Genomic DNA, 10,470 nt, shown 5'->3' on the forward strand with positions numbered 1-10,470 from the left:
GCTTCCTCCCGTGCCCAGGAGTGTGGCTATGTTCTCATCATTCACTCTCTGAGAAGTGAGAAGTCCTAGTCTTCCTCACCCCTTCCAGTGCCTTCCTGTAAATCAGCCATCATTTTCTGGCTTGACCTATTGATGAGTTAAGGAAAGGGAAAAAGGAATAAAAATATCATGGTCTGGCCTTAGTTTCTCTGCTGAAACAGGCAGATGGCTGAACTAGATAACTTCCAAGTACTTATATAAAGTTCTATTAATTTAGCTTCATTGGATTGAGTTGGAGCTGCCCTTCTGGTTCCTCGACACCAGCCTTAAAGTCCAAGCTCCTCAGCACAGCAGTCAACAAGCCTCACAAACCAGTGCCAGTACACCCTTCTAGCCTTATCCTCTGTCTTATATGTCCTACTTTTCTACTGCCCAAGTATCCCCTCCTCTAGCTACTGAATCGTTGTGGTCTGAACACATCCTGCAAATTCTTTCCTCTGTGCCTTTTTTCATCCCCCCTCCCTAGCAGGCCTTTCCCACATGGATATTGGCCTCTCCCTGGCGAATTATTAGATATCCTTCAAAATGCACCATGAAGGCCACTTCACCTGGGAGCACTACCTAGGGTTAAATGGACTTCCTCTGTGCTCTCATTGTTATAGCATCTTTGATAGTAGGAGTGGTCTCTGTGCCCATCACTCCCACTTAACTCTTTATCAAGGAACTCACAGCCCGGAGGGGAGATAGACATGGAAAGAATAATCGTGTCATTCCAATGGCAATAAGCGGAATGAAGGCAAAGGAGAAGGTGTTGTGAAAAAAAGTGTGTGACAGGAAATCTAGGCTCTGATGTCAGGGATGGCCTCCAGAGGATGTGACATCTCAGCTGAGACCTGTGTTTGAGGAGAAGAGGTGAGGGTCAAGGTCAAAAAATGAGCAACCTAGTTAAAAGAGTATCTCATTGAATTCCTGAGATGGGAGAGAGCCTGTATCTTAGGAAAAGAGAGAGAAAGCCAGGTTGGCTGGAGTTACTGAACAAGTGGTATGGAAAGGAGCAGAGAGGTGGGGAGGTCTTGGTCACACAGGTACAAGAGGGTTCATCATGCTATTCATTCTACTTTCATGTGTGTTTGAAATTTTTCCATGATAAAAATTAAGAGAAGTGGCCATAGTATAGTCATAATTAGTTTAGCCTTTATTCTAAAAGCCATTTTAGGCAAGTTGAGGGTGGGAGTCACATGATCAGATTTTTTTTTTTTATTTAAAAGAAAGTTTTAAAGTAAATATTGCAAGAATTCAAAAAGGTACAAGAAGAATTTTTAAAAAACCCTTGGATAATCATCAACTGGCTTTGTTAAATCTTGGCTTTTGCCATATTTGCTTCAGATATAATTGACCCCTGTGTAGATTTATTTTTAAAAGGTCAATCTGTCCGCTGTGAGAAGAAGGATTAGAGGCAGGCAAGAGAAACTGATCGGGTGGGCAGTTTCTGGAATCCAGATGAAACATGATGGAAGTTTAGACTAAAGTGGAGGCAGTGGTGGTGGAGAGAAGTGGCCTCAGGGAAGACCTCTTCAGGCGGTGGAACTGCTAGGGTTGGTGGCTGATTCTATTGAAACAGGTAAAGAGAAGGGGAGGTTAAGGATGGCTCTTTCTGGTCCATTGCTTTTAGGGCACAGAGAACGGTGTGCGTGTGTTTGTGGTACAGAAGTGAGTTAAAAGTATTATTGCTAACAAAGTTGTTAATAACTCTGCCTTGCTTTTCTCTACCTACTTTGTTATAACAATGTGTCTGATCTTTGAGAAACATTATCTTTTGTACATGTGCTTTTGTATATGTATTTGCTGTTATCCTATAGATCATCAAAGCCTAGTTCAAAGTTGCCCTTTAAAATGAATATGATGGAGGATGATGTGAGAAATTGACAGAACACTGTGAGTCTGCTGTAATAGAAAAAAGAAAAATCTTAAAAAAAATGAATCAGAAATAGTGATGAAGAAAGACAAGGAAAGGACTTAAATGAAATCAATTCTGAGGTCCAGTGAAACCAAATGATTTGTTCCAAAATCTGTCGGGGGTGGGGGTGGGGGCGGGGGGCAGAGCTGGGATGCACAGTTTTTATCCACACGCTAAAACAGGTACACAGATCCAAGTTGTACTATGAAAGCTGATTGTACCTGGAGCAGGAGCCAGTCCCCAGAGCAACTTGGAAACAGGCCTGGGAGCCTCCACCTCCTCAACACAGCTCTGAGCAGGTCACTTCTCTGCTCAGAAACTGTTCATGACTTCCTTCAGCCTCTGGATAAAAGCCAATTTCACAATCTGCTCTCAGCCTTCCTTTCCAGCCTCTTCTCAAACACTCTTACTGGAAATAGAATAAGTCAAGGCCTCAGGCACATCAAATTCTCTACTGTTTCCTAAATATGCCCTGCACTTTTGTGGAGCCTTAGTTCATGTTTTTCCTCTGCCTGGACTGCCCCACTCACTGTTCTTTGTCCTTTTCCTCCTTCAAAAGTTCATCTTTGATACTACCTTCTTCCTAGAACATTCTCTGACTTCCCAACCTCATCAACTCCCCCTGGCTCCCCCAGACCTTTTTAAACTGCTAGCATACAGTTGTTCTTTTTCAAAACATGCACTGACTTTTGTATGCCAAGTACTATTTAAAGAAGTTGGTGAGGGACATAGACAATACAATCTATTTAAAAATATTTATTAAACCTCTAGAATGTGCCAGGCACTGTGCTAGGTCCTGAGGAGTCATTGGCTACAGTGTATTAAGAATTAGTTCCTTTGGTTTTGAGTTTAAACTATACATATCATAAGGCTAGGTATTTCCTAAGATTAATCTCTTTGGTACAAGTATAATTTTCTTTTATTTGCTCTGAAATGACCTCTTTTAATGACTGGAGTGGGATATACCTGAAAGTAGAAAAGACTGGCTGAAAGGCTAATACAGTAATACAGAATAGGACTGTTTAAGTATTGAGGGGAAACCTCAGATCTAGGACAGGAAATTCAGCTTCTGGTCCTTGCTTTACTATTTATTAGCTACATGTGGGTCCCTGGACAAGGTGTGGACAAGTCACATCATCTCTCTGAGTCTCTGTTTGCTCCTCTATAAAATGAGGACAGTATCTTCCCTATCTCCCTCATGGTGTTGTTGCCAGGATCAAGTGGGGCCATGCACATGAAAGTGTCTGAAAGGTGCAAAGCATGTTACAAATATGAAGCTATTAAAATGATAGGGAAAAACACAGTAAGAATATGAGGGAAAGCATTTAAAATACAGCAGATTAGACTCAGGTTAGGTAAAAGGAAGAACTTCCAAACAGTGAGAATATTTTTTTTTTCAGACTAGAATGAAGATATATTGGAGGTCATGACACACTGAGATACATTTTTGGCTTGGGAATCTGTTAGCACTTAATAGGCCTTCCCGAGCCCTAGACTCATTCAGGCCTCTAACTTTCCTTGACTACAGGTGCAAACTGAAGAATCTTCTCCATCTGTCCAGAGCAGACCCTTCAAAACTGGTCTAGAATCCCCGGGTCCTGGAGTCAGGCTCACACGCTCATGTGGACTGTGCTGACTGGCTTGTCTCTTTCTGCCTATACTGATCTTCCTCGGCTTCAAGGTGGGACTTAGGAGGGTCAAAAACATATTTGAGGGGCATTCTACTCAGCTAGTAACAAGAGAAAGAGATGCTTTAAATAAACCAAATGCAGGAAGCTAATTAGAGAATCAGTGGGACCTCCTGATGTGCAAAATGCAAAAGAAAGACTCAAGAAAGGAAAGAGAAAAAGAGTGAATGAATTTCTTTCTGGCTTTGTCTTTTAGTAAAAAAAGATCAGAATTATGAAATCAAAGCCCAAAATAGCAAAAATGCTTTCCACTAAGAAGTCAAGAGACCAGGGAAAAGTTCTAGTTCTCAATCACCTACTATCAGGCTAGTGACCTTGGGCAACTCACTCGTAGCAATTCAAGAACTATCTGTTAAGTACTGCTGTGTGCTTACTTGGTGATCTCTAAGGTCATGGCCACCTCTTAATATTGTGTGTCACTACCACTAGATGATAGCCTACCTAAGGAGTTATGAAAGAACACAGGGTGTAACTGTAGAACCACAGCCAAAAGGAATAACCCCTACTTTCACTGAAGGAAGGACAAGGGGGGCAATGAGTCTTATTCCTGAGAAGGGTTTTACTGCATGGCCATGAACCTCTATTTCAGATCCATGTACCTTTTTGTCAAAAAGGATAAAGAATAATCACTGGATGCTTACTGAGTAACTAACAAAGAACATTGAGAGTTGGGGGTTGTGCCAGATCGAAAAGCATAAAGCACTTTGTTTGGTTGGGGAAGGCCCTGCCTAAGAACTACAACATTTCCCCCCTCAAATAATAGTTATTAAAAAAACCTAAATGACAAACTGGCTGGAGCTGCCTCAAAATGATTCCTTGAAAAGAAAGAAATAAATGTCTAGAGACGTCAGGGAAAGTTTCCTGGAGACACAGGGCTTGAGCAGGAACTTTAAGAAAGGAGGCAGATGGACGGGTGGAGGTGCAGATGCAAGCAGCATGTGTAAATGTCCAGGGAAACATGGGTAGTTTGTTTTAGGGTAAAGGAGAGAAGAGCTTGTTTGGAGTAAGGATGTGTATGGATGAGCAGGCAGCCTTCTGGTGAGGAGGTAGGGTGGGGTCAGACTCCAGAGGCCTTTAAAGATAGAGGAGTAAGCAACACTATCTGCTGACTGAAAAGCAACCATATTTCTATAAGGTTTCAATCACGTGATCCACTAGTATTCAATGAGGGGAGAATAAGGTGCAAATTGTCTAGAGAAGCAGTGGATGTAATTATCTTTCAGAAAGATTTGGACAACATATTAGCAATTGAAAATAGAGTCATCATGGAACTGAGGGTGATGTTTTTATCAGGGCCAGAGGAACTCGGAGATAGAAAACAATAGAAGGAAGTAACCAATAGCAGGCAATAAATAAATAGATGGAAATAAATAGATGAAGCTGGTCACTTTTCTAAATGAAAGGAGATTAAGAATGCAGGGGGCCCCAAGAGACCATGCTGGGACTTGTCTGATTTAAATTTTTTATAAGTGATTCAGAAGAAGTAGAGCAAAGTGAAAATTTCAAGACTGCAGATCATATTGAGCCCTTTCAGGTAGGGAGATGCTCTGCTGAAGCAGAGAGTGAGCTGAAGGAAAGTACTGAGTGGGATGCAAAATGGCAGATAAGCGTCAACGTGGGGAATGTAAGGTAACAATGTACCCTGGTAAAAATAATCCATGGATAGGGTGTTATGTTCCAGGCTATCAGTTTTGACCGAGGAAAGGGATCGGGGAGCTCCTGCAGATTGTTTCCTAAAGGCAGTGTCCTAATATGTTGGGGTCAGGAAGGCTGATAAAAGGACAGGCAAAAGCAGGGAGGGACCCGAAAACCAGACAGGAAACCATCCTCCTTTGTGTAAGACTGCAAGGTCCCACATGTGGGGACACTGGTCAGGTTTACCTAGTGAAAATTCATGCCCAAGGATATCCAGAAAAGGGCAATGAAAATGACCCAGAGGATGAACGTGGTTGTTCCAGAGGTGGCTTATTAGAGGGAAATGTAAGTATGAAAAGACAAAGGCTAAGGGAGGTAGAATAATCAAAGCCTATAAAACTGAGAAGCATAAGGAGTGGGTAGCATAACCTTCTCTCCAAATCCTAACATATTCAACCGAGTAGCTTTCATACTGCGCATATGGAGATTCCCAGGCTAGGGGTCGAATCAGAACTACAGCTGCCAGCCTGTGCCACAGCCACAGCAACACAGGATCTGAGCCGAGTCTTCAACCTAAACCTAACAGCCCACTGAGTGAGGCCAGGGATCAAACCCACAACCTCATGGTTCCTAGTCGGATTCGTTTCCGTTGCGCCACAATAACAACTCCCAAATAGCTTTCTCTTAATGCTTGAAATATCATAGGAATAAAAGAGTTTCGGAGTTGAGATCATCTCTCCCCCTCTATATTGGAGATAGTAAAATTCAAGTCTAGAGAGGACAAGGAAATAGCCCAAGGTCACAGAAGCCACCAGGAGCCAAGGTAGGATTAGAAGCCCATACCTTCTAAATCTCAGACTAGGGTCTTTCCACCTCACCCTGTGCACTTAGGAAGAGTAAAGAAATCCTGCTTTGTGTAGGGTATAAACTCATGAAAAGCATTATTTTGAGATGAAATAAGGCTGAAAACACACACAGGATAGGGAAAGTTTTCACTAAAAGTCAACAGCAATTATAAGGCCTTTGGAAAACAATTACTTCAGGACTAGAGACTTTTGACATACCCCAATTCAGGGGGATTATGTACCTTTTGGAGATTCTCTCCTAGAAAAACATAATTGCACATACAAATACAATTTTGCACAAGATTTCAGACTCTCTGAGTCCCATGCCCAATTAAGATTCTTCTGAACAGTTTCAACAAGCACCCTCCATCTCTTAGGATAACCAGGCAATCACTCTGATATTCCTCAGCCAAAAAACCACTGTCCCAACATCGCTTATCAGAATTGCAGACCTGTAGGTTGGAAGAGACCAGAAACATTACCAAATCCAACTGCCTCTCCCATTGTGTGACTTGGAATAATGTCATAGTTAAAAATGTGGAGACTGGACTTGGCCTGCCTAGGTTAGAATCTCAACTCCATCACTCACTAGCTGTGTGACCTTGGGCAAGTTACTTAATTCTCTGAGTCTGTATCCTCATCTGTAAAAATGAAGAAAATAATTAGAATTATAGTTACAAGAATTAAACGAGATAATTCATATAACATTTAGCACCAGGCCTGGCACACAGTGAGTGTTCAGTAAAAGCTAGCTGGCATTATTATTATTATGCTTGTATCCATGCAGGTATTATGCATTTATCCATCCAATCCCCTCCTAGAGCTTTTGCCTGCACATGGCTGTGATGAGCAGCTCACCGCCTCCCAAGCCGGTTGAGCAGCTCCGATTGTTACAAACTTCTGCGTATATTGAGCGAAATTTGCTTTCTTGCAACCGCTACCCCCACCCCTGTCGGCCCTAGTTCTGTCCTGTGGGGCCACGCAGAGCAAGTCTATCCTTCCTCCACGTGACAGCCCTTCAGATATGAAGACAGTGATCGAATCCTTCCCCCGTCTCCCGCCCCCCTCCCCCCACCCTCTCCTCTCCAGCTTGAACATCCTCGGTTTCTTCTCCCAACCCACAACAGACTGGCTGCGCTTACTATTTACTCCCAGGCGTCGTACGGTTTCCCTCACACATAGTCATGCAGGCCACCCACCCCACCACCGCCACAACAATCCAGACCCTCCCGCTCCGCCCCCGCCCGCTGCCCCTGTCCGCGGTGCTGAAGCGGCTCCGGCGCGGGGGGGGGGTGAGGGGGGGCCGGGGCCTGACGCGGCCCTTCCTAGCTCCCGCCCCGCCCTGGACCGCTGGCCCGGACCCCAGGAGCAAACCCTCGGCGCACCCCCTCCTTCCCCCCACCCCCGGCTTCAGGCGCTACCCGGCCCAGGCCTGGCCCCGGCGCCGCCCCCCACCCTGCCCGGAGGCCCCGAGCCCGCGTCCCGGCCCCGCGCGCCAGCCCCACCTGCCCAACGAAGGGCGCCTCGGTCTCGGCCGCCCGCGCCGCCCGGTTCCCGGCCCCCGCCGCCGCCGCCGCCGCCGCCGCTCGCGCGGCGCCTGGGAGGCAGCAGAGCGCGGGCAGCAGCAGCAGCAGCCGCCCCGGGGCCCGCCAGCGGCTCCAGCGCGGGGCCAGGCCCGCTGGCTGCGGCCCCGGCGCGGCGCAGCCGCCCCGGCTCTTCGGCATCCCGGCGGCGGGGCCCGGCCGCCCGGCTGCGATGGCGGCGGCGGCGGCGGCTCCGGCCGGGTCCTCCCGCTGCAGCGGCTGCGGAGCCGCCGAGTCACCGCGCCGCGGACACGCGCCCGGCCCGCCTGTCTTCGCCGCCGCCGCCTCGGCCGCCAGCGCGCCCCCGCCTCCGCGCGCCCCGCCCCGGCTGGGGGCGGCCAGGGGCGCGGGGGCAGCACCCAGGCCAGACCCTCCGGGCTGGCGGCTGTCAGGCAGCCCTGGGACACAGGCCGAGGAGCGGCGCTGCGGTGGGGGTCGCAGAGGCCAGAAGAACTGCTTTTGGAGGCAGGGTCCAAAGGGGTGGAACTGGAGGAAGGGGGCCCGAGGGGCAGCCCTGAGAGAGGGAGAAGAGGCTAAATAAATAGTCTTGGAAATAGAATCACGTCTCGGCTGTGAGGGGAGGATATCCCGGGTTGGAGGTCCGAGGCCAAGGGCATAGTCCTGGGGGAGAGGGGGTGAGGGGGCACATAGCAGGAGATGGGGGCGGGGTGTGAAGAGCTGCCATGGGGTAATGGCAAGGCTGGAGGGAATGAGCTAAAGAAACAGCCTGGAGGAGAGGGTCTGAGAAGGTGGCCACGGAGAAGGGAGAGCAGGGGATTGAGAAACTAAAGAATAATCCCCTGGAGAGTTTCAAGGGGATAGCCCTGGACGCATTAGGTGAAATTAAGGTGAAGCTCGTTTTCTCAGCCCCAGAGAGAGAGAGATCAACCAGTTGGGAAAATCATCTTTCATCCAAAACAACCCATACTTATTGAACACTTTATATATGTAGGACACTGGGCTACTTGGGATACAAAGAAAAACAAACAACCCCCTCTCCAAAAAAACAACAAACAAACAAAAGACTGATGCCCTGACATGGTGAGGTTTACAGCTTGGTGAGAAAACGTAAGTGCAAAGAGTCACAGGCCGGCAAACACGGAGTGTCAAAAAGCGTAGGGGCAGGTGCTCTGGGGTCAGAGGAGACTTGATAGACGCCTGAGACGGTCAGGACAAGCATTATCGAGGTTTGGGGCATGGGACAACTCTAGCTAGGTCTTAAAGGAAAGCCTAGACTTAAACAATGGAAGAGGGATGGAAAGGGCATGATGCAGGAAAGGTGAGGGTGTACAAGAGGTGTCTGGGGCAAGATCCCTTTCTCTGAAGCACAAGGTTCCTATAGAAAAGTTCTGGGACATAGGGAAGGAGTACAAGACTGTAAATCCTAGGAAAGTGAATTTGTATTATATTCTGAAGGGACATAAAAGTGGTGGTGTTTGAAAGTGGCCTTTTTTTTTCTTTTTTCTTCTTTTGAGCAGTATAGTGGGTGGAAATCGGTGTTTTATGATTACCCGGCAATTTGGAGGTATGGAAAGGGAACAGGCTTTAGAGTCACACCTATGTTCAAATCTTGGCTCTGTCCCATTTTTATTAAAAAAAAAGATCCTGCTATCACTACATAAGGTTGCTGTAAGGATGACTTACTTGACATTTAATAGATGGTCCATATTTGTTCCCCTCCCAGTGTACAAAATAATGACCAGAGGAGGCAGAGAGATTATTTGGGAGATTACTGCAGCAATCTAGGTACAGAGAAATAATGATGAAAATAATTAGCCTTTGTTAAATGTCCACTATGTAAAAAGCACTGGGCTAAGCCCTTTACTGTATTATATCTCACTTAATCCTCATAAATAAACCCTATGAAAGATGCTATTATCATCCCCAATTTACGATGAGGAAATCTCTGAAAAACTTTGCCAAATTGACATGACTTATAAGTGGCTGAGCTGAAGCGATCTGACTTCATAACCCTTTTTTTTTTTTTTTTTTCTAGGATGGTTATCAGGGGTTGGGGAAGGGACTGATTTAAGAGACATCAGGCAAAAAAGAAGAGGGAAAGGAGTTTGGAGTAATGACAAGTCTAGAAAGATGGGTGGTGGTTTCTTCACAAAAATGGAGTTGTCATAAGGAGGAACTGGCTTGAGGGACTCGACAAGGAGTTTGACTTCACACTCCCTGAGGCCGAGGTGACCACAAATTCCCCAAGATGGGTATAGCAATGAGTTCAGAAGAGGGTGGAGAATAGATGTTTTGGAGATATCCAGGTCAATATGATAGCTTGAAACTGAAAAATTGGATTTGAAAAGAGCAAGAGCTTAAGGGCCCTCTGCTGAGACATATATATTTAATCTAAAGAGTGGTCAAAAAGATTGAGGAATCAGGGTTGTGGAATATATGGGAAGGAGGAGGAGCATTTCAAGCAGAGGGAGAGGGGTTGAAGGTGTCAGGGAGCTCACAGAGACTGAAGACTGCAAACACACCATTGAACAGCTCACAGTCTAGGAGGCAGCCAGACATAAGCAAGTCGTTTTGGTTACATATTATAAATTATGACAGAGATGGGAACAAAGTGTTATGGAAACATTGAGGAAAGAGCAACAAACTGCTCAAATTTAAAAGATTTGGGAGAGAGTATATTCCAGAAGGAGGAAACAGTACATCCAAGGAGTGAAAATGAACAGACTGGACTGGGCATCTTAAGGACAAGATCTGTCCTATTCATCTCCTTACTCCTAATGCCAGATGCTTGTTGAACTGCTAATGAGGAGGTAAGGCTAAAG

General features: G+C 46.2%; 1 protein-coding gene across 1 annotated transcript in view; it reads right to left on the bottom strand.

The window, feature by feature from the left end:
- The window catches only part of MMP24 (matrix metallopeptidase 24), a 49,859-nt gene extending 42,028 nt beyond the window's left edge, over positions 1 to 7,831 (bottom strand). Inside the window, exon 1 of the mRNA XM_047771237.1 lies at positions 7,610 to 7,831. Coding sequence (XP_047627193.1) covers positions 7,610 to 7,828 — 219 coding nt within the window. The 5' untranslated portion in view covers positions 7,829 to 7,831. The remainder of the gene's footprint in view (positions 1 to 7,609) is intronic.
- Positions 7,832 to 10,470: the final 2,639 nt, after the last annotated feature.

This window comes from Phacochoerus africanus, chromosome 3, assembly GCF_016906955.1.
Source record: "Phacochoerus africanus isolate WHEZ1 chromosome 3, ROS_Pafr_v1, whole genome shotgun sequence".
NCBI lineage: Eukaryota > Metazoa > Chordata > Mammalia > Artiodactyla > Suidae > Phacochoerus > Phacochoerus africanus.